Here is a 25,000-nt window from a genome sequence, read left to right on the forward strand (position 1 = left end):
TTCATTGTCAAACTTTATAACACTTGACAGAAAAAGAAACTTACAAAAACCCGGTATCTTGCCATCATTTGACACAGATACTTCACTGTTTGGCGAGTAAACATGCCGCGGTAACTTCATCACGGCGCCCGCTGAATTCCGGCGATGTCACTTTCGATTTTGCGATTTATTTGTGTAGCCAAAACGTACAATAACAAAATTGAACGTTGCAAAAATCTCCCAAAATGTTTGTCGCTGATCGTAACTTTTTATATTCTATATTCACGGTTCAAAATAAATGTTGTTTTCATGTCGTAAATATGTTATTCTCGAGCGATCGTCCTGGAAACTTCCTTCTGCTCTTTCTAAAAACTTTGTATCAATATTTATTTACTTTTGCATCAATATTTGTTTTTGCATAAAGCAAGCTAACAAAATCTGTACCTTGCTGAGTTCGCATTTGTTAGCGTTAATAGTATTTTCGGTCCGATGCTTCTGTTTTATGAGGGGTATATTATTTTGGTCTCCCATCCAAACACTAACCCCGCCCAACAAGCGCTTAACTTCAGTGAAACTTCGGTATTACAAAGTTGTCAGATGCTCAGAGGGCACGTTTAAACTTGTGGTCAAAAGAAGTTTATCAACATGTCAGCCCAGAAGCCAGTGTTTCTCACTTCCCATTTATTTTCTTCAATCTTTCTGGGTTCAGTACTTTGCTAGTAACCACATGTCTTCTCAGACTATTTACCCAAGACTTCTACCATGGCACTACAATGATAGACAATACCAAAACAATATCGTGCACTGTTAGAGCTACATATTACGCAAGGACAGGTCTGTTTCGTCGTACGAACGTGTGAGGACCTGTGAGCCAAAGGGCCTCGTCTGGTATGACTTCTTAATGACCGCCCAACTTGAAAAAAATTGTCTGGAACGGTGCATGTACCACAGGCAACCCAGTGTACCCTCACGGAGGGTCTAGTTTTCAATTTAGTTCACTTCCGTGTTGGACTCAACCTCGTTCCCAGGGTCTCGCTCGCCCCAGGCGTTAAGATGAGAGACCCTGGGAACGAGGTTGTGTTGGACTAACCATTCGGTTTTCAATGTAACAATACTTGAAGTTTCTCAGCACTTATTTTTAACATGATCTGTATTCAGAAACTTTGTTTTGCCAATAAAATATTCAAATTTATTCTCAACTTGGTCCAACTTCTCTGCTTCTTTCGTCTCGACAAAGGAGGCATAGAAGACCCTGGGAACGAGGTTGAAGAAATGGTCTGCTCTATTTTTAGAAAATCCGCTTGAAGCACACGTTTGATGTGCATTTTTCACTGTTTTTTTTTTAGGAAGTGCTCCGTCAACAATGGCGAAAGATGATAATAGAGACGATGTAGCAGCAACTAAGGATTCGCTTATTGTCAACCAAATCAGAGAGGGGTTTGAAGAGTTACGCAGACTGAGAATGGAATTAATTGACGCCTTTGTTCAGTGGATACCGATCAGGCGGCGTACTTTAAAGCGGTTGGAAGAGCTGGCGACAAAACTAGACGAACATCACAGGAATGTGAACATAGCAACCATTACAGGAGCATCCATGGGCACTGTAGGAGGTATTCTGTCTCTGGCAGGTCTCATCACTGCACCTTTCACATTTGGTGCTGGGTTGATTGTGTCTATTGTGGGAGCTGCGGTTGGTGGTACAGGAGGACTGGCTATGTCAGGCTCCAAAGTTGTTGAGAAGATCTTGGAAAATTTACGTCTCAAAGATGTTCAGTTGGCAATTGATGAGGATCACACAGCTTGCGTTGAACTTGAACAGCAGTTAGACTCCCTGAAAGATTTTATCTCTCAGTTAGCAGAGTTCCTTAAGCCGTTACCTGACGACGCGTTGCTACTCAGGGAATTGGAAGGGAATGGGTTCCAGTTCTTGCGCGCGCGAATCTTTTCTAACGTCATCGGCTCATCAACAAAAGAGAAAGTGGACATTGGTGCTAAGTTCTTCCGAGCGGTCTCGGCCGCCGCCCCATTGACAACGTCAGCTATCGCAACAGCACGCACCGTGGCACGTACCGCGGCTATGGCAGGTACGCGCGTGGCGCACTACGTTGGCTCTGCCATAAGCGTAGTGTTCATCCCTTTAGATGTTACTCTGTTAGTGAGATCATCTTTGGAACTCCATCGTGGATCCACATCCTCGGCTGTGGAGGACATTAGACAGAGATTGAGTGATATGAGGTGTCCAGATGTGGAAGAAATTCAAGGTTTGGTAGAAAGTTTCATCGATGACAAATTTAATGAGGCGTATAACAAGATGAATGACAAAACAAACAAAGAAAATGGTGTTGGTGATGTTTGAGACGAAAGCGGTAATAAAGCTCAAGCTAAGGCGAGGAACTGATATGGGTTGTGCCCTAAGCAAATCCTAAGTGAGGGCAGAATAGCGCTACTAGAGCGTTTTTGAAACAACCAATTACATGTTTGTAATACGTAGTCGGAAACCTCATTTGTAGTGCAGTTTCCTTATACCTTAGACTATAGGAGTATTTAGCATTTTCTGTAGCTAGGAAAGACGAGAAATTTATTCTATTTAAACTCGAAGAAAAGGGGCAATTATTTTTCAAGATTATAAAGCCCTTTCCGGAGGGGCTGGAAGGGGTTTCTCGTGATCCGTGAATTGACCCGACAACAGAGCGTGTATCGGGAAAACTGAAGAAATACAGCCGTGATTCGTGAATAATATGTATACCGTGATGCGTGATCCTTAAAAGTTGTAGTGCGTGAATCGAGATTTCTGCCCTTAAAATTTCGTGACCATCAGACAACCCTTACATGAATACATGTAATTTGTCTGTCAAGATGGTTCGAAATAGGTCTTCTGTCATTGTTATGTAACGTAATATGCCATTCTCGTTTATTACTGGGTTGCCTTTGGGCAAACCCAGTCGAGGTCTACGTTTAGTTTGTTTGTTTTCTTTCTTTTTTACTGGGTTGCCTATGGGCAAACCCAGTCGAGGTCTACGTTTAGTTTGTTTGTTTTGTTTTTTTTTTTTTTTTTCGTTTTTTTTTTTTTTTTTTTTTTCCGTGTCGGTAAAAGTCTTGCCTGTCACTCCCCTGGTAAGTAGTGTCTTTGTGTATAGAGCCTTCTGCGCGTATTTTCTTAGGATCGAGAGGGTAGTGGAACTGCGTAGATTTCTCTTGTGGACACAGTAGAATCATTAACTTAGCCTGCAATGGCGTCGAAAGTCATGCAACGCGAATGGCGTTTTAGTGGATCCTTAAACAAAATATACCCTTATGGAGCTCAATAATGGAAAGTCAGTTGGATAAACTAGGCATGAATCTCAAAAGCGACGAGTACTGGACTTCGACAACAATCTATCGCCCGTCGAGACGAAATCAAAGTGAGCAGTATTTACGTGAAGTACATGGTAATTTGACACAATTGAGTTTCTTGTCTTCACGCACGCAATCAAATAGGAAGAGGTTTTCGCCTCTAAGAGCAAATATGTTGTTTGTTTCAATAAAATTTTCGCTGGAAAAGGATTCTGTGGTATTTTCTGCCTTTGTGAATTATAATATCTTGTTGTGTATTGAATTTTCGAGCTTAAGGTTCAAATGTGATATGGGAGAAGTTTTTTAGTATTGCTCTGTAAGCAGGAAGGGTTCACAGCCTGTTGGAAGCGTGCTTGAGTTTCAACAAAATGAGCCCCAAAATCAGTGAAAACTTGTGACGCAGATGAATAATAAAGTAGCTGCTATTTCCAAAATGATGGAATTACCTGGTGATAAATAACGTCGTACGCGTCTTGGAGAGTAAATTTTGACTTTGCATAAACAAGACTTGGGCGATTGTGATCTTTGTTTTGACTTCGCTCATTTCATTGTCAAACTTTATCACACTTGACAGAAAAAGAAACTTACAAAAACCCGGTATCTTGGGCATATGAATTACGGGGTGGTGACTTCTTTGCCTAAAAGCAACTCACTTAACGAAACTGTCCTTTTTGAAACAACAACAAGGATTCAAACAGCTTCAATTCTTACACAGTTCGATAAAACATGCGGTGGGGCAACCAAAGTGATGGGAGCTGTGTTGGGGTTTCAGTGTGAAAGTACAAACGGCTACTAACACTCTTATAACTCTTTTTTCATTATTATTTTATTAACCCACAGTCTGCAGTCTGCATTTTACCCTCAGTCTGCATTTTATCCCTGGTCTGCAGTCTGCAGTCTGCGTTTTACACTGACCGGTTATTTGAGTGGTTTTTAGCAACAGAGGTTAATTATTCGTAATGCGATCGCTTCCGTTGCCGTTAGCAATGGGTCGCAAATTTGACACTTTTATCGCATTATCACATTACGCATTGAACCACGTTATCTATTATTCCTAAAAATCTAAAAATATTCGTGCCTTATCAGTTTTCGGTCGAATTTATGTCCAAGAAGGCAGATAAATTGCAGAAAATATTAGTTTTGCATCCAAAAATTCGTAATCAACGCTAAAATGACCAAATTTTGCCTAGAAAACATATTTTACTGTTATTTTTCTTAAATTTTTTCGTTCAACTTTCGCTTTTATAAAATGTTTCAGTTTTCTGTAAATAAGTTATGTGCTGTTGGAAAGCTTATTTTCTTAGCTTTAAAATGATGTATTTTTTCCCCCTAACTTAAATATTTTTTGAGAAAAAAAAAACATTTTTTGGCGATGGCTGATTTACCGCGGTTTTCTCGCGGTTGGGAAAGTAGGAAGAAGAGTTAGGCCAGTAGCCAGGTTTTTAACCTGAGAAAAGGATCTGTTTCGTCGTACGAACGTGTGAGGACCTGTGAGCCAAAGGGCCTCTGCTGGTATGACTTCTGGGTGACCCCTTAATAACTTCTTACTAACCGAGCGCGAGGGCTGTACTGCCAGGGAAATATTGGCCCGAGGTCGTGGCAGTACAGACCGAGCGCAGCGAGGTCCGTGCAAAAACGACCCAGGGCCAATATTCCCCAGTACGGCTCGAGCTAGCTCGGTTAGTAAGTAGTTTATTATATGGTTTTTTAATTACCTTTTGCTTTGTTTTTGCAAGCCCGTAATCGGCCCGTGGGCCAATCACAATTTGCCCGGAACGCTGCACGCCCGGGGAGGAGGGGGTGGGGGGGAGGTACTCCCATATGGAACAGACGGAGATGCTCGTCGTCTCGCTTAGGGGTGTAAATTTTGGATTTTGGTCTCGCTTAGGGTGTTTCGGGCAAAGCGCCAATATTTTAAGCCGCCAAGGTCAAAATTTGCTTAAGTCACGCCCAGATTGGTCTCCTTTAGGAGTCACAAAAAGCTTGAGCCACGCCCAGATGGTCTCCTTCAGGGGTTAAATTTAAAATTTCCGACTAGCATCCCCGTGTGTTCCATATGGGTGTCCCCCCCCCCCCCCCTTCCGGGGCTGCACGTACCACAGGCAACCCAGTGTACCCTCACGGAGGGTCTAGTTTTTTTTTGTTTCTTTGTTTTTTTTTTTTTCCGTGTCGGTAAAAGTCTTGCCTGTCACTCCCCTGGTAAGTAGTGTCTTTGTGTATAGAGCCTTCTGCGCGTATTTTCTTAGGATCGAGAGGGTAGTGGAACTGCGTAGATTTCTCTTGTGGACACAGTAGAATCATTAACTTAGCCTGCAATGGCGTCGAAAGTCATGCAACGCGAATGGCGTTTTAGTGGATCCTTAAACAAAATATACCCTTATGGAGCTCAATAATGGAAAGTCAGTTGGATAAACTAGGCATGAATCTCAAAAGCGACGAGTACTGGACTTCGACAACAATCTATCGCCCGTCGAGACGAAATCAAAGTGAGCAGTATTTACCTGAAGTACATGGTAATTTGACACAATTGAGTTTCTTGTCTTCACGCACGCAATCAAATAGGAAGAGGTTTTCGCCTCTAAGAGCAAATGTGTTGTTTGTTTCAATAAAATTTTCGCTGGAAAAGGATTCTGTGGTATTTTCTGCCTTTGTGAATTATAATATCATGTTGTGTATTGAATTTTCGAGCTTAAGGTTCAAATGTGATATGGGAGAAGTTTTTTAGTATTGCTCTGTAAGCAGGAAGGGTTCACAGGCCTGTTGGAAGCGTGCTTGAGTTTCAACAAAATGAGCCCCAAAATCAGTGAAAACTTGTGACGCAGATGAATAATAAAGTAGCTGCTATTTCCAAAATGATGGAATTACCTGGTGATAAATAACGTCGTACGCGTCTTGGAGAGTAAATTTTTGACTTTGCATAAACAAGACTTGGGCGATTGTGATCTTCGTTTTGACTCCGCTCATTTCATTGTCAAACTTTATAACACTTGACAGAAAAAGAAACTTACAAAAACCCGGTATCTTGCCATCATTTGACACAGATACTTCACTGTTTGGCGAGTAAACATGCCGCGGTAACTTCATCACGGCGCCCGCTGAATTCCGGCGATGTCACTTTCGATTTTGCGATTTATTTGTGTAGCCAAAACGTACAATAACAAAATTGAACGTTGCAAAAATCTCCCAAAATGTTTGTCGCTGATCGTAACTTTTTATATTCTATATTCACGGTTCAAAATAAATGTTGTTTTCATGTCGTAAATATGTTATTCTCGAGCGATCGTCCTGGAAACTTCCTTCTGCTCTTTCTAAAAACTTTGTATCAATATTTATTTACTTTTGCATCAATATTTGTTTTTGCATAAAGCAAGCTAACAAAATCTGTACCTTGCTGAGTTCGCATTTGTTAGCGTTAATAGTATTTTCGGTCCGATGCTTCTGTTTTATGAGGGGTATATTATTTTGGTCTCCCATCCAAACACTAACCCCGCCCAACAAGCGCTTAACTTCAGTGAAACTTCGGTATTACAAAGTTGTCAGATGCTCAGAGGGCACGTTTAAACTTGTGGTCAAAAGAAGTTTATCAACATGTCAGCCCAGAAGCCAGTGTTTCTCACTTCCCATTTATTTTCTTCAATCTTTCTGGGTTCAGTACTTTGCTAGTAACCACATGTCTTCTCAGACTATTTACCCAAGACTTCTACCATGGCACTACAATGATAGACAATACCAAAACAATATCGTGCACTGTTAGAGCTACATATTACGCAAGGACAGGTCTGTTTCGTCGTACGAACGTGTGAGGACCTGTGAGCCAAAGGGCCTCGTCTGGTATGACTTCTTAATGACCGCCCAACTTGAAAAAAATTGTCTGGAACGGTGCATGTACCACAGGCAACCCAGTGTACCCTCACGGAGGGTCTAGTTTTCAATTTAGTTCACTTCCGTGTTGGACTCAACCTCGTTCCCAGGGTCTCGCTCGCCCCAGGCGTTAAGATGAGAGACCCTGGGAACGAGGTTGTGTTGGACTAACCATTCGGTTTTCAATGTAACAATACTTGAAGTTTCTCAGCACTTATTTTTAACATGATCTGTATTCAGACACTTTGTTTTGCCAATAAAATATTCAAATTTATTCTCAACTTGGTCCAACTTCTCTGCTTCCCTCGTCTCGACAAAGGAGGCATAGAAGACCCTGGGAACGAGGTTGAAGAAATGGTCTGCTCTATTTTTAGAAAATCCGCTTGAAGCACACGTTTGATGTGCATTTTTCACTGTTTTTTTTTTAGGAAGTGCTCCGTCAACAATGGCGAAAGATGATAATAGAGACGATGTAGCAGCAACTAAGGATTCGCTTATTGTCAACCAAATCAGAGAGGGGTTTGAAGAGTTACGCAGACTGAGAATGGAATTAATTGACGCCTTTGTTCAGTGGATACCGATCAGGCGGCGTACTTTAAAGCGGTTGGAAGAGCTGGCGACAAAACTAGACGAACATCACAGGAATGTGAACATAGCAACCATTACAGGAGCATCCATGGGCACTGTAGGAGGTATTCTGTCTCTGGCAGGTCTCATCACTGCACCTTTCACATTTGGTGCTGGGTTGATTGTGTCTATTGTGGGAGCTGCGGTTGGTGGTACAGGAGGACTGGCTATGTCAGGCTCCAAAGTTGTTGAGAAGATCTTGGAAAATTTACGTCTCAAAGATGTTCAGTTGGCAATTGATGAGGATCACACAGCTTGCGTTGAACTTGAACAGCAGTTAGACTCCCTGAAAGATTTTATCTCTCAGTTAGCAGAGTTCCTTAAGCCGTTACCTGACGACGCGTTGCTACTCAGGGAATTGGAAGGGAATGGGTTCCAGTTCTTGCGCGCGCGAATCTTTTCTAACGTCATCGGCTCATCAACAAAAGAGAAAGTGGACATTGGTGCTAAGTTCTTCCGAGCGGTCTCGGCCGCCGCCCCATTGACAACGTCAGCTATCGCAACAGCACGCACCGTGGCACGTACCGCGGCTATGGCAGGTACGCGCGTGGCGCACTACGTTGGCTCTGCCATAAGCGTAGTGTTCATCCCTTTAGATGTTACTCTGTTAGTGAGATCATCTTTGGAACTCCATCGTGGATCCACATCCTCGGCTGTGGAGGACATTAGACAGAGATTGAGTGATATGAGGTGTCCAGATGTGGAAGAAATTCAAGGTTTGGTAGAAAGTTTCATCGATGACAAATTTAATGAGGCGTATAACAAGATGAATGACAAAACAAACAAAGAAAATGGTGTTGGTGATGTTTGAGACGAAAGCGGTAATAAAGCTCAAGCTAAGGCGAGGAACTGATATGGGTTGTGCCCTAAGCAAATCCTAAGTGAGGGCAGAATAGCGCTACTAGAGCGTTTTTGAAACAACCAATTACATGTTTGTAATACGTAGTCGGAAACCTCATTTGTAGTGCAGTTTCCTTATACCTTAGACTATAGGAGTATTTAGCATTTTCTGTAGCTAGGAAAGACGAGAAATTTATTCTATTTAAACTCGAAGAAAAGGGGCAATTATTTTTCAAGATTATAAAGCCCTTTCCGGAGGGGCTGGAAGGGGTTTCTCGTGATCCGTGAATTGACCCGACAACAGAGCGTGTATCGGGAAAACTGAAGAAATACAGCCGTGATTCGTGAATAATATGTATACCGTGATGCGTGATCCTTAAAAGTTGTAGTGCGTGAATCGAGATTTCTGCCCTTAAAATTTCGTGACCATCAGACAACCCTTACATGAATACATGTAATTTGTCTGTCAAGATGGTTCGAAATAGGTCTTCTGTCATTGTTATGTAACGTAATATGCCATTCTCGTTTATTACTGGGTTGCCTTTGGGCAAACCCAGTCGAGGTCTACGTTTAGTTTGTTTGTTTTCTTTCTTTTTTACTGGGTTGCCTATGGGCAAACCCAGTCGAGGTCTACTTTTATTTTTTTTGTTTTATTTTTTTTTTTTTTTTTCGTTTTTTTTTTTTTTTTTTTTTCCGTGTCGGTAAAAGTCTTGCCTGTCACTCCCCTGGTAAGTAGTGTCTTTGTGTATAGAGCCTTCTGCGCGTATTTTCTTAGGATCGAGAGGGTAGTGGAACTGCGTGGATTTCTCTTGTGGACACAGTAGAATCATTAACTTAGCCTGCAATGGCGTCGAAAGTCATGCAACGCGAATGGCGTTTTAGTGGATCCTTAAACAAAATATACCCTTATGGAGCTCAATAATGGAAAGTCAGTTGGATAAACTAGGCATGAATCTCAAAAGCGACGAGTACTGGACTTCGACAACAATCTATCGCCCGTCGAGACGAAATCAAAGTGAGCAGTATTTACGTGAAGTACATGGTAATTTGACACAATTGAGTTTCTTGTCTTCACGCACGCAATCAAATAGGAAGAGGTTTTCGCCTCTAAGAGCAAATATGTTGTTTGTTTCAATAAAATTTTCGCTGGAAAAGGATTCTGTGGTATTTTCTGCCTTTGTGAATTATAATATCTTGTTGTGTATTGAATTTTCGAGCTTAAGGTTCAAATGTGATATGGGAGAAGTTTTTTAGTATTGCTCTGTAAGCAGGAAGGGTTCACAGCCTGTTGGAAGCGTGCTTGAGTTTCAACAAAATGAGCCCCAAAATCAGTGAAAACTTGTGACGCAGATGAATAATAAAGTAGCTGCTATTTCCAAAATGATGGAATTACCTGGTGATAAATAACGTCGTACGCGTCTTGGAGAGTAAATTTTGACTTTGCATAAACAAGACTTGGGCGATTGTGATCTTTGTTTTGACTTCGCTCATTTCATTGTCAAACTTTATCACACTTGACAGAAAAAGAAACTTACAAAAACCCGGTATCTTGGGCATATGAATTACGGGGTGGTGACTTCTTTGCCTAAAAGCAACTCACTTAACGAAACTGTCCTTTTTGAAACAACAACAAGGATTCAAACAGCTTCAATTCTTACACAGTTCGATAAAACATGCGGTGGGGCAACCAAAGTGATGGGAGCTGTGTTGGGGTTTCAGTGTGAAAGTACAAACGGCTACTAACACTCTTATAACTCTTTTTTCATTATTATTTTATTAACCCACAGTCTGCAGTCTGCATTTTACCCTCAGTCTGCATTTTATCCCTGGTCTGCAGTCTGCAGTCTGCGTTTTACACTGACCGGTTATTTGAGTGGTTTTTAGCAACAGAGGTTAATTATTCGTAATGCGATCGCTTCCGTTGCCGTTAGCAATGGGTCGCAAATTTGACACTTTTATCGCATTATCACATTACGCATTGAACCACGTTATCTATTATTCCTAAAAATCTAAAAATATTCGTGCCTTATCAGTTTTCGGTCGAATTTATGTCCAAGAAGGCAGATAAATTGCAGAAAATATTAGTTTTGCATCCAAAAATTCGTAATCAACGCTAAAATGACCAAATTTTGCCTAGAAAACATATTTTACTGTTATTTTTCTTAAATTTTTTCGTTCAACTTTCGCTTTTATAAAATGTTTCAGTTTTCTGTAAATAAGTTATGTGCTGTTGGAAAGCTTATTTTCTTAGCTTTAAAATGATGTATTTTTTCCCCCTAACTTAAATATTTTTTGAGAAAAAAAAAACATTTTTTGGCGATGGCTGATTTACCGCGGTTTTCTCGCGGTTGGGAAAGTAGGAAGAAGAGTTAGGCCAGTAGCCAGGTTTTTAACCTGAGAAAAGGATCTGTTTCGTCGTACGAACGTGTGAGGACCTGTGAGCCAAAGGGCCTCTGCTGGTATGACTTCTGGGTGACCCCTTAATAACTTCTTACTAACCGAGCGCGAGGGCTGTACTGCCAGGGAAATATTGGCCCGAGGTCGTGGCAGTACAGACCGAGCGCAGCGAGGTCCGTGCAAAAACGACCCAGGGCCAATATTCCCCAGTACGGCTCGAGCTAGCTCGGTTAGTAAGTAGTTTATTATATGGTTTTTTAATTACCTTTTGCTTTGTTTTTGCAAGCCCGTAATCGGCCCGTGGGCCAATCACAATTTGCCCGGAACGCTGCACGCCCGGGGAGGAGGGGGTGGGGGGGAGGTACTCCCATATGGAACAGACGGAGATGCTCGTCGTCTCGCTTAGGGGTGTAAATTTTGGATTTTGGTCTCGCTTAGGGTGTTTCGGGCAAAGCGCCAATATTTTAAGCCGCCAAGGTCAAAATTTGCTTAAGTCACGCCCAGATTGGTCTCCTTTAGGAGTCACAAAAAGCTTGAGCCACGCCCAGATGGTCTCCTTCAGGGGTTAAATTTAAAATTTCCGACTAGCATCCCCGTGTGTTCCATATGGGAGTCCCCCCCCTTCCTTCCGGGGCTGCACGTACCACAGGCAACCCAGTGTACCCTCACGGAGGGTCTAGTTACTGGGTTGCCAAACCCAGTCGGAATCTCGGTTTCATTTCGTGGGTTTTTTTGTTATTTTCCGTGTCGGGAAATGTCTTACCTGTCACTCCCCTGCTAAGTGGTGTCTTTATGCATAGAGCCTTCTGCGCGTATTGTCTTAGGATCGAGAGGGTAGTGGGAAATGCGTAGATTTCTCTGGTGGACAGAGTAGAATGATTAACGTAACCGGCAATGGCGTCGAAAGTCATGTAACGCGAATGGCCTTTTAGTGGATTTTTAAGCAAAATATACCCTTATGGAGCTTAATAATGGAAAGTCAATTGGATACTGAACAAGGAGGGCGCTGAAAAAAAAATCTGGAATCTTAAAAGCGACGAGTAATGGACTTCGAAAACAATCTGTCGTCAACAATCTGTCATCAAAGTGAGATGTAGTTTCTAATATTGTGCGAGTGTGGTGTTTTGTACAACGCTGAAATCAAATGGAAAATTCTCTAGTAACTTATGGGTTTAACAAAACAGAGACTTGGATCTGTACTCATTTCTGCACAGTCTTTTGCTAACAATTGGAAATTTCACAAATTCCTGTTAGTCAAAAATTATTTGAAAGAAAGCTTGTTGCCCATTTTTTGCTTGATAATTCAAGTAAAGGGTTTTTCAGTGAAGGGTTTGATGCTAAACACTCGAGGGAAATCCATTTACCGTGTTGCGTTTTTGACACGGAGTGTAATTTGACACGATTGAGTTTCTTGTCTTTACGCACGTATTAAATGAAATAGGAAGGGTTTTTTGCCTCTTATAGCACATATGTTGTTTGTTTCAAAGAGCATTTCGCTGGAAAATGGTGGCTTTTATGAACTCATCATATGTAATCTGCGAGCTTAACTGGATAGCTTTTATGGCAATAGTAAAGCATTTTCGTGTCAAAATATAAGGGAAGCGACTCTTTCTGTTGTGTTAACTTAATTAAATATACCATGGCTCGTAAGTTTGCATTTGTCGTCTGCTGTAAACTTGATTTCCACACTCAAAATTACCTCCAGAACCTACTTTTTGCGTAAAATAAGCTTTTAGAATGATTTTCGTTTCTTCTGTGGTGATACTTGACGATTCGGGAACATTTTGTGAAAAAATATTTATAACGGGCACGCGCAACTTGCCCGATTATGCATATAACATCCACTTGGCCTTTTGACATCCCATTGAAAAAAACTCGTAAAATATTCGCAGACCGGTCGCTTTCTCTGAAATTTGAAAGGATGATTGCTAACAAATATAGAAAGATTTTCACAATAACTAAAAATTCCTGTGTTAAGCTTTAGAATTCAACGATGAGGTAATGCGACTAAATTTGTCGCGTGCGTTGCTATTTTTATGATTTGACTGTTATGCAAATTTTGACAGATAATATTAAATTATGAAAAAAATATCTAGGTAAAGGTACACCTTTTTTAACGTCGGAAGTTCCAGTATTCTCCCAGGAAGCCGACGGATAGATCGTTAAAAAATCTTTATTTTTAGCTGTTATTTGAACATAAAAGATGCAACACTTGACGAGAAATAATATTTTTGCTAATACTATGTATTTTTCCCGGGAATCGGGTTGAAAATGAGTTAACAAATTTGCATACGTGCGTTGAAATGTGGTACACGAGGAGAAAGGAATTTTATTTCTCTGACAAATGATTTTGTCATTGTAGTGCAAGATGAAATTTATTTGGGAAGCCAACAATATTCTTTTAACTTCCTGGTTAATCCAATTTTATTGCTGCGACTTGCTAGTGCGAAGATTGTGTACATGAAACTCGCGCTTCTTGCGAATTTTGAGTGTCATGAAATTACATAATTTGCGTGACAATATATCCCTTTTTAATACTCTGACCCAGATACATTCAGATAGTAACAAACTTCATATTTACTTAACCATTTCTTCTGCTTTTGTGCTTGTCAGCATTGTGATTTGCGGTAATTCGCAAGTCTGTTTTTGTATCTCATAGATGTTTAGATTTTCAATTACACGGCCACTCAACCTCTCGATTGTGTAAATAGTTCACCCTGAAGTCAAAATAGATACGTTTCTCAGGAACCCGACAAAGAAGGCTTCCTGGCCCGACGGAAGAAATCTAATTATTCAGTTAAATATTACAACAAAATTAACTAACGACGGAAGTTTCTTCGCTAAAAAGTACGTTGTTCTACTCTGAAACATTCTTTCCCGTAGTTCATTCACTTGACACGAGGTGATCACGTGCACCTTTACGGTTGCCTAGCACGTGATCAATCTCTTCCTTTTGACAAAACGTTAGAGACTGCAAACATTGTTCGTGTTTTTAAGATCTTTCAATGAGAATTCGATTCATAGTTATATATAAACACTATGTTTTTTTTTCTTTATCTGTCTCTTTCTGGTGCAAACGCAAAGCCAAACAATGTTTTGACCTGGCATCAGATTAGACCGTCACATTATGGAGCGGAAACAACACCTTTAGTCCTTTCTTGTATGAGCAATAAACGTTTGCTTAGTCCAACTGCTAGACATGCTGGAAAACGTCCGTCAGAGCAATTTGCAGTTAGTTTTTTGCAGACTATTTATTTAAAGAAGAAATGAGTGAATTTTACTCAAGAGCGTGTTTTGTTATCTTTAAACTGAATTTATTACGAAAGCTTAAAAGACTAAAAGACAGGCCATTACAAAATAATTAAACGTGTGAGCCAAAGGGCCTCTGCTGGTGCGACATGTGGGTGACCTCTCAAATGGTTTTAATGACACCCCACTTGAAAAAATTAACTGGAACGCTGTAGTTCTTTGTGTAACACGTACCACAGGCAACCCAGTGTAAGCTTTTTAGAGCTTCTCGTTTTTTTTTGTTTCTTTGTTTTTTTTTTTTCCGTGTCGGTAAAAGTCTTGCCTGTCACTCCCCTGGTAAGTAGTGTCTTTGTGTATAGAGCCTTCTGCGCGTATTTTCTTAGGATCGAGAGGGTAGTGGAACTGCGTAGATTTCTCTTGTGGACACAGTAGAATCATTAACTTAGCCTGCAATGGCGTCGAAAGTCATGCAACGCGAATGGCGTTTTAGTGGATCCTTAAACAAAATATACCCTTATGGAGCTCAATAATGGAAAGTCAGTTGGATAAACTAGGCATGAATCTCAAAAGCGACGAGTACTGGACTTCGACAACAATCTATCGCCCGTCGAGACGAAATCAAAGTGAGCAGTATTTACCTGAAGTACATGGTAATTTGACACAATTGAGTTTCTTGTCTTCACGCACGCAATCAAATAGGAAGAGGTTTTCGCCTCTAAGAGCAAATGTGTTGTTTGTTTCAATAAAATTTTCGCTGGAAAAGGATTCTGTGGTATTTTCTGCCTTTGTGAATTATAATATCATGTTGTGTATTGAATTTTCGAGCTTAAGGTTCAAATGTGATATGGGAGAAGTTTTTTAGTATTGCTCTGTAAGCAGGAAGGGTTCACAGGCCTGTTGGAAGCGTGCTCGAGTTTCAACAAAATGAGCCCCAAAATCAGTGAAAACTTGTGACGCAGATGAATAATAAAGTAGCTGCTATTTCCAAAATGATGGAATTACCTGGTGATAAATAACGTTGTACACGTCTTGGAGAGTAAATTTTGACTTTGCATAAACAAGAGTTGGGCGATTGTGATCTTTGTTTTGACTTCGCTCATTTCATTGTCAAACTTTATCACACTTGACAGAAACCCGGTATCTTGGGCATATGAATTACGGGGTGGTGACTTCTTTGCCTAAAAGCAACTCACTTAACGAAACTGTCCTTTTTCAAACAACAACAAGGATTCAAACAGCTTCAATTCTTACAGAGTTCGATAAAACATGCGGTGGGGCAACCAAAGCGATGGTGAAACAATGAGCTGATTAGACCCGCCGTCAGCCAGGCCCTTCTCGTGTTTCTTTGATTTCGTGTGTCTTTCAATAGAACTTTTCTTATCACTGAGAACTTCGCTGCAGGCTTACATCTAAGCTTTCCTTTTACCACGGCAAAGTGTTGGTTTGGGTACTCTTTGAGACGATCCCATGTACTCACACTGGTGGTTTTGACGCTTCCTCTTTGCTTGTTCTTCTCTTTGTTGATCGGAACTTTTCGCTTTCGTGCTATCGAAGCACTTTCTGGAGCACTTAGGGATGCTCCAGTATTTGCTGTTATTAGGGAAGGACTTATCACCGCTGTTATTAGGGAAGGACTTATCACCTAGTGAAATTGCAAAGGACCTGGGAGTGTTATTGGACCCACATTTATCGTACAACAATCACATTATTAAGACCGTTTCGTCGTGCATGTCTTCTCTCGGGCAGATTAACCGCGTCAAACATGCATTCGACAGAAAGACCCTTTTGATAGTTATTAATGCCTTAGTTTTTAGCAAATTGTTTTATTGTTCGAACGTGTGGGCCAACTGCTCGAAGTTAAATATCGACAAACTACAATCGGTACAAAACTTTGCGTGTAGAATAGTAAGTGGAATTCGGAAATATGATCATGTTACGCCTGAACTGAAACGCCTTAAGTGGCTTCCAGTATCCAGTCAGCTTTATTATCGAAATACCATTTTGGCTTTTAAATGTATGAATTGTCGTGCCCCTGAATACCTGAGCACTATTTTCACCAAACGTTCTGATGTAAATAGTTATACAACCAGGAGTTCCCAATTTTTAAATATCCCTCTTTTTAAAACTGCCTCTGGACAGAGAACTTTTTATTACCGAACTGTTAGCATATGGAATTCCTTGGAATCTAATTTGAAACTTTGTAGTAACGAAATAATCTTTAAGAAGCGTTTAAGGAACAAACTGCTAAGGGATTTTTTAGGAAGTGATTAATATCGTGATGAGTAGTTATGTAATTGATAGTGATGATTGGTTATTTTAATCTTGTAAATAATTTAAATAATTATGTAAATTATCATTTTATAATTATTATTGTTCCTGAAAAGCCCCTTTGGGGAGGTTCAATAAAGTATGTATGTATTGTAATTGGATCAATGACTTCTTCGTCTTCAGTGCTATTGTTTTCCGACTGATTTAGTGCTTCCATTTGTGCTCTTAAAAAACTAAAGCCGGTTGAGTACTACTGTAAGGCCTAGACATCAGAAAATTTGAGATGACACACACATGATACATCAGCCAACCAGAAACTTATGTTCTCACGCTCATTAAAGGCCCATTATCACTTACCATGATGCACCACAATTTGTTTATTATGAAATGCAAAGCAGTCATCCACTACCCACTTTTGCGATCCACATTTTTTGCTCTTTGCAGAGGGTTTCAATTTTATCTTGAGAGGAGAAATTTTTGGAAAACTGAACAAAAACAGTCAGTGTGAAACGGGAAGGTTTGTGTGTACATTTTATTTACTGAACTCGACTCGATCCGCTCAACAATCGCAGCGGAGTCTTCTTTGAGAAACTGATGTACCGAAAACAAAACAGGGTTTCTTTTCCAGATCTCGTCAAAGCAAGAACGATCCAGTTCGAGCGATCCAACTAATTGATGTCATATTGCGTTGATGATGTTCAAAAATGCCAACTTGTTGGTCACTTCGATTCAGAAGATGTGGATTTTATCATTGACTGAATCAAATTATCAAATTATCAAATTATGCTCTCCACCGAACAGTCACGGTGAAACGGGCAAGTTTGTGCTGATTTTATTTACTAACTTAATTTGATCAACGGTCGCAGCGGAATCTGTTTCGAGTAAGTGATCTAACGGACATTGTTCAATTGCGCGTAAAGAATTCTTTACCACTTTGTCAAAGCCAGAACAAACTTCGAATACTTTTTCAGCAACAAAGACATTAAATGTGCAGTTATTGAAGTCTGTTATTTGCTTAATCACTGTCGCGAAGCGAGCCGTGCGAGGACACAAAATAATTTGCCCAGTCAGGCAATGAGATGTACTAGATAACTGGCTAGACGATGGCGGAACTTCTTGGTCCATGAAATTTGAAGAGGACTGTAGTGCATCACGTCGCCTCTTCTTGGAAATGCCATCGTGCGGAGCCGAAAACGAGGTTTCACGATGAAGGAGAAACTCCGCAAACTCTCTGTGAGAATTGCTGCCGTATCCTGTAAGGTGCTTACTGCTTGTCCACAGAGAGAAGACTGATTCTCGCAACCAAACCTTGACCAATTCTTCTTTCCTCTCGGTCGCGGCATTACTCGATTACTATTATCCAAGGAAATGTCAACTTATCAGAAGAGAATTGTAGAGTTTGGAAACACTTAAACACGACGTAGACCCAACAATAATCAACACGATGGACACGGATTTTCTTTCCAATCAATAATTCGCGTATAATGGCGGTTTCGTGGTCCACGATTCGGTTGTTTGCCGCGGTGCATCACGGTAAGTGATAAAGGGTCTTTAAGGATAAGTCTACGTGCCTTTTCATGACAACGGTCTTTTATTCTTGACAACATCAATAGTTATTCAAATTTATGACCTGGAACACGATTCTCGTTGCAAGCGACACACAGTTTTCGCTTTAAAATGTTTTAGAAGACATATGTAGCTCGAAATGTGAAATATTGCTGAAATGTTGCCCAAAGTGCGAAAAAGTGCTTAAGGGTGCTCAAAATGCAAAATAGTGCTCCAAACTAGCTTACATATACGTAAACTAATTGGGGACACCTAACTACTAGTGAATTAAAAGTTAAGAAGAAATATATTAATCTGATCAAAAAAACTTTTTTTTTTGTAATAAGCGTAAAAATTCGCTGTGTTTTAAAACTAGTTCCCTCTAAAAAATAGATATATATCTTGACATATCAGCATTCCATAAACCCAATCCATGCTTCCTAAAACCACTGATTGAAGACTAATCCCCTCCGAGAGCAATATTTTCAATCCATGAGTAAAATCTTAGATCCATAATTCCCGCTCTTTAGCTTTAGGATTCTTATTTAACTACTGCATAGTGTACAATTTTTACAATTATCTTCCATCAGCCCAACTAGATCTAATTTTCTGATTTTAGATTTAAACGTATTTAAAAATTCCGAATTGCTGACTTTCTTATCTAATTTTGACCAGAGAAATGGACCTAGATATCGTAAGCTTCCCCCTCGCGTTCTCGTTTGACTTTAGGCCACGCAGGTTTAAGCACACGATGTTTTTGAGCCGCTGCCGGTAACGAAAAGTGAACATAATGCATGCCAGGACAGTAGTGTTTCCCAGATTTTTAACCTAGTCATCTCTACTGGAGGAAAGATACTTAGCAGTATAAAGTTGGCAGTGACAAGACAAGTTAAAAGGGAAAACAGCTGACTTCAGGTTGCCGTCCGCGGCTCAAAAACGCCGCGTGCTTAAACTCCCTATTGAAAGTCAACCCCTGCCAAGAAATCATTTCATGCTCATGTTCTACTGGATGTACAAGTCTCCGCTGCAGTTGCAAAAAGGCTAAATTGTTTTGTACCAGTGTTTGGGGGTGCAAATCGAACAATATCAATATGCATTCCTGTAAAAACACTGACACTTAGTGATGTATTCATTATAGAACGTGATGTGTGCACCATTGTTGACAACAAAGCCATTAAAGTGGTACTATGATCAAAAAATCATATACTTTTTTTCTTCAGATTTTGAAAGCGTGTTCGCTTAACACCAAAATTTTGAGCTTTGAGTTTTATTCAAATTCTGTTTATTTTGAATGTAAGTTTTGGATTTCATGGTCCGCCATTACTCACGTTCAAAACTGGCCGATTGGACCTCAGAGGGTTGGATCTAGAGAAAATGACGTCATTTACTCACTAAATTTCAGCGTGTAAACGCAATTTATTATATATGCAAAACACGGGTTGAAAAGTCTGCAAGCCCGAAACTCCCGTGCTGCATATTAATTAGGCCGCGTACACACGCATTGCATTCTTAAACTAGTGAGTGTTTGACGTCATTTTCTCCTCGACCCAGCTCTCTCAATATTTTAAAGTTAGTAATGGAGGACCAATAAATAAGAAAAATCCAGCTAAAATTAGCAGGTGTCTTTTTAAAATCAGAACTTAAAACTTGGGTAAGTTAGTGTTTAGTTAACATAGTTTTGAAATCCAAAGGAAAAACAAAATTTTTTTTTTGGTCGTAGTACCACTTTAAATGAAGGTTTGAAAAATACTCCTTTGGGATGAAATTTTCCGTTATTTATCGGTAACAGATGGCATAGTCTTCAAATTCTTTTTTGAGGCAAAAACACACGCATTATCATTTACTAAAGGCAAATATATAAATGAGTATTTCCTCATAGGGCAACTTCCAAGAAAATATGCTTGCATTTTAGAATAAAATGAAAACTGTCCTACTCGGTGAAGATATAGAAGGTGGTATAAAGGTGGTAGTGACAAGACAAGTTAAAAGGGAAAACAGCTAACTTCTGGTTGAGATCCGCTGCTCAAAAACGTCGCGTGCTTAAACTCCCTAAACAAAGTCAACCCTGGTGGAAAGAAGCGTCTAAAATTTGTCAACCCGCTTGCTTCGCAGGCTATATTGACATAAATGACAGTGAATTTATGAAATTTACTTGGCCGACTTGGGACTTGGCCGAGTTTATGTGGAGATACATAAACAAAGAGAATGATGTATTCGCAGTGTTTTTGGAATACGACAAGAAGGTATATGACATGAACTAAATTAAACGTTCAGAAAACCAAACATTTAAAGCAATTAACAATTAGGAAAGTATTAATAGTATGTTATGGGTTAGGTGAGTTAAATAGAACTTAAGAACGCGAACTGTAATTCGCGATGAAGAGAATCAAGCTATTTTTATTGTGCTGGTCTTAAAACTTGACTGCTTCTCCTCACTTGGCGCTCAGCAGAAAGACCCGTGCTTTTTTCCCGCTTTTTGACACCCGGGACAGTTGCCTCGATTCTAAGAAAACCGATGAAATTTGGGGTGGGTCCCGATTCCCGAATGCGGGAACCCCCGTCCAATAGCTGTTATTACAGTTGAAAAACAACAAAGAAAGCGAGGTGACACACGCTAACACCAACCCGATGTGGCCAACACATCACGCATGCGCAAAACCATTTCACCTGGTCAATATAGGAGCCATTGTGGCTCAGTGGTTAGGGCGCTTGCCTTGAGATCCGGAAATCCCGGGTTCAAGACCTGCTCTGACCACTCGTTGAATTTGATCCTGGTAGTCCCTGGTTCAAATCCCCAGCTGCACTTGTAAATAGACTTAACTGATTACAGGGTAATGTGAAGTATTAGTTTTGTACCCCATATGAACCATGTGAGCGTTAGCCCTACTAATGGAAATGGGTCCACACAAGGACAGAGAAAAACTCTGACCAGGGTGGGAAATGAACCCACGACCTTCGGGTTAGATCACTGCTGCTCTACCGACTGAGCTATAAGGTCAGACGGGAGCAAGCCGTGGGAACTGAAGATGTTAAAGTCACGCGAATGAACATGTACAAGTACAAGGAAGGGTTACGTTTTTAGAAACGATCACAGAGAAAACCTTTTCCCACCCTGGTCAGAGTTTTTCTCTGTCCTTGTGTGGGCCCATTTCCATTAGCAGAGCTAAAGCTCACATGGTTCATATGGGGTACAAAACTAGCACTTCACATTACACTTTAATCAGTTAAGTCTGTTGAAATATAAGTGCTACACGGCCAACGTTTCTAAAAACATAACCCTTCCTTGTACTTGCACTTGTAAATAGCCGACTGGTTTGCCTCCGGCCAGTCGGGATTCTTAAACAGTTGTTGTTGTTCTGTTCCGTCATTTCGTTGCGTTTCATCGGCCCTGAAAAGCTCCTATGGGGAGCGGTCAATTAAGTATCTATTGTATGTATTGTAATTAGCAGCCATGGACAGCTGTTTCGGCCTTGCTGAGCCTTGAGCCCACGTCCCACCGGTCAGTTAGTTTCATAAGGCGCGAAAACGAGGCTTCGGGTCAAAACTTTCTTGATTCTCGATTGTTTCCTTCCTTTCCTTTTTTTGAGTAATTTGAAGTTTGTCTAGACTAATTTTATCGTTGGAAGTATGGAAAGGCAATGTATAGCATATGGGTGTGTTTGTAGGCGACGTGGTAGTGTTATTCGGCAGGGGTATTTTGCAGAACGCCGAATACCAAACGCCGAACGTTATAATATCGGTATTTGACGGTATTAACTGCTCATATACGCAACAATAAGTAAAAGCTAACCATTTTAAAAATCGCTGCGTCGACGCCGTGGCCAATTAATCGGTAAAGCACATCTTCCGGAAGGTGTTTTCTTGCCATCGAGTGAACAAACTACTGCCTGAGGTCGGTAGCTAGCAGGACTGCTATTGCGTTGATGGTGGGTTAAAATGAAAGTTCAGTCTTTGACAATTGATTTTGAGGTGGAATTTTGACCGTGGGAGCATTTTATCTAGGAATATTTGACTCAAACTAGTGGGCTCCCCAGAATAGAGTGTGCAGCCTTGGGATTTTAATAATACGGTGGACAACCGAGAAATTGAGAAATGGCTCAAATCGCGTTGGATCTGGAAAATAACCATACAGAAAGGTAACTACCCACAATGGCAATAAAGTAAGCTTTTTTAATTGGGGATTTTTTCAAATAATTATCTTCTTAGAGCCTTTTACTTAAATTTTTGTTGGCCATGTTCACATTGAGCTTAGGGTACCTGAGGTATACTTGGATTAATAGCACTGACTGGGTAACCAAGCTTTCAAGGTTTGGTGTTTCTCGGAAAATGAAGATGGTGGAAATTTGAACGATATCGAGCTGTCCTCGTCCTCCAAAACTCCTCTTCGTGTTTCCTGAAGTCGGGGAATATTTGAGAAATTCTCTGCTTTCAAAACCTGCCAAATGAGCCTTAATTTTGATAAATGCAATGTTATGTCTATAACTAGATCCAACTCAGAATCGACCATTAGCTATCAGATGTCAAATGTACCCCTAGGGAGAGTATCATGCCATAAATATCTGGGTATCTCTATACAAGACGATTTGTAATGGGATACACAAGTTAGAGAGGTCAAATCTAAAGCCTCAAAGATTCTAGGCCTTTTACGCAGAAATCTTATGACGGCTCGAACGACTATTGTAGGTTGTGTGGCTGTAATCTGAAGCAAAAATTTGACAAGATAAAAAAAAAATTATATTTCTCTATTGTAAATTTCTTTAAGCCACAATGTCCGACGATTTTACTTGTCAACTGGGGGCCTGAGGAATGAATAGGTTAAGTAGCAAGAACTTAGAACAGAACAACTCTTAAAAACTAGGTACACTAAGTGAGAGAATTATTATAGTATTTTATTAGTGATAAAACCCAATGGAAATGCACAACATAAACTGTGGGTATGCCGGAGAATTTATGGCCTACAAATTTGGCCATTCACAACACTATGTGAGAGGTAAAATGTTTTTTTTTTTTTTCACTTATGCCTTTCAGTGTCCTTTCCTGTCGTGCCACCTTACCCCAGTGGATCAGTGCTTTGGGTCAGCGTCCTCAGTTTGTGGTCAAAATGACATTTAAGGAGTTATAGTCATATCCTAGGCTGCAAAGGAAGGTTTTTTCAACTGTAAGACAATAGTGCTACTCTTTGGGATTCACAGTCATGGTAGAATCATAGCCTAAAGAGCACTTAATGATCGTTTTGTCATTGCATTATGCAACTTTACTTTCATTAGCACTGAAGGAAGAGGAAGTTTTCAAACAGGTTTTTATATTCCTGAAGGTGCTAAGAACAATGTTCTTTGCAACTTTTATCTAATTTTATTCATTCTTTACTCATCATTTACAAGAAATGAAATTGCATCAACCTTTTTCCAGGTTTGCCTTGCTCTGCTAGGGTGGCTATCAACTAGCCTGTGAATACGGATGAATTTCCAGCCCTTGTTTGCTATTTCTTGAGCAGGGGAGAGAAACATCTGCAAGAAATACATATGCGTTCTCCGGCGAGCTGCCAAAATGTCAAGCTAAAAGTTGTAGCATGGCATTACACTTCAAATCTTTTGCAAACTTGAATTTTTCATGTTGATTCTTGTTAATGTTTTATCTTTAAAGGCACTTGGATTATCGAAAGAATGGGGTGTACTTGTCTACTCCACTTGTACCCTGACTCCACAGGAAAATGAACATCAAGTTCAATGGGCTCTGAAATCAGTCCCTTGTTTGAGTCTAGAAAGACAGGTCAGTTTGTTGAAACCATTTATTATAGAGTTAAGTTATAGTATGTGGCAGATTTTAAAATGTAATCGTTGCTTGAGCACCAGAATTGTTTGCGGTTGGCCATCTTGATTCCTCAGTTTGCATAATTCATAATCAGCCCTTAGACTCTTTTTTGTCAGTCACGGCTACTGTTACGCTTTAAGATTAAAACTAGCTACATTGTACTGTGTTTCCAAAGTTCCTTGTCTTCCCTTTCGTCTTTGAAGATAATCCAACTGCTGTAAAAAAATGACATCTCTGCAGTCAACGATTTCTTTATGTGTTTTTTCCCTAGGCCAGAAAAAATGCCCAGTTTTCCAACGTTATGCAATCGTCGGTTGCTATTCTCATGTACAAGGTGAAACATCACTTGTGTCCAAAGTATATTAGTGACCTTTTCAGCCTGAACTCATATGGTTATGCTCTGAGGAATGTTGATTTTATAGTACCGAGATTTAAGACTGAATTTCGGTAAACACAGCATTAGATATTTAGGACCAGTTCCCTTGTCAAAACTGAGTATGAACGTTAGAAGATCGGACACATTACAAGTTTTTAAAATAGAATTAGACGAATAGATCTTAATAATTTAAATAACGAACACTGTACGTGTATGCTTTGTGACAGTAGTTCTAATTGGTATATTCTTAGGTAATCCTTATTAATTGTATATGTTGAATTTTCATTTTTTATATACTGTCCCTAATTAGCACCTGGTCACTTAGGAGCTAGATCTTCAATTGACGTAAATACCGGTAATTAAAAGTATCATCATCATCGTCACATTGATTGACCAAATACATTGAACCTTGCTTTCAACCAGTCACAAGCATAACCAATTTAATTGATTGCAGCTTGCTTGTATCATACTAACTAAGATTTAACTGTTGGTGAATGATTTGATTGCCCAGAAATTAATTGTCAGTTTCATGCTGGTTTTGTGTGTTACTGTAAACTGTGCTTAAGAAACTCAATAACAACATTTGCCAGCTTTGGCATTACCTGACTGCATGTGAAGTCTGTAAAGTCACGAAGGGTCACCTGCTCTTAATAAAAAGATTGTTTAAAGATAAAATGAGAGCGACTATTATTTGTAATTTTGGTTTTTTTTCCC

The 25,000-nt window shown here is 40.0% G+C and overlaps 2 protein-coding genes across 2 annotated transcripts; both read left to right on the forward strand.

Annotated features, from left to right (window-relative positions):
- The first annotated feature begins 1,326 nt into the window (after positions 1-1,326).
- On the forward strand, positions 1,327-3,690 carry LOC137988934 (apolipoprotein L4-like). Its single transcript, XM_068834870.1, has one exon. It carries the CDS (start codon positions 1,343-1,345, stop codon positions 2,333-2,335), a length of 993 nt encoding a protein of 330 aa, XP_068690971.1. The 5' UTR covers positions 1,327-1,342; the 3' UTR covers positions 2,336-3,690.
- A 3,912-nt stretch (positions 3,691-7,602) lies between these two features.
- LOC137988936 (apolipoprotein L4-like) lies at positions 7,603-9,965 on the forward strand. Its single transcript, XM_068834871.1, has one exon. The coding sequence runs from the start codon at positions 7,619-7,621 to the stop codon at positions 8,609-8,611; it is 993 nt and encodes a 330-aa protein (XP_068690972.1). The 5' UTR covers positions 7,603-7,618; the 3' UTR covers positions 8,612-9,965.
- Positions 9,966-25,000: the final 15,035 nt, after the last annotated feature.

The sequence above is a fragment of the Montipora foliosa genome, unplaced genomic scaffold (genome assembly GCF_036669935.1).
Source record: "Montipora foliosa isolate CH-2021 unplaced genomic scaffold, ASM3666993v2 scaffold_435, whole genome shotgun sequence".
In the NCBI taxonomy this organism is placed as follows: Eukaryota; Metazoa; Cnidaria; class Anthozoa; order Scleractinia; family Acroporidae; genus Montipora; species Montipora foliosa.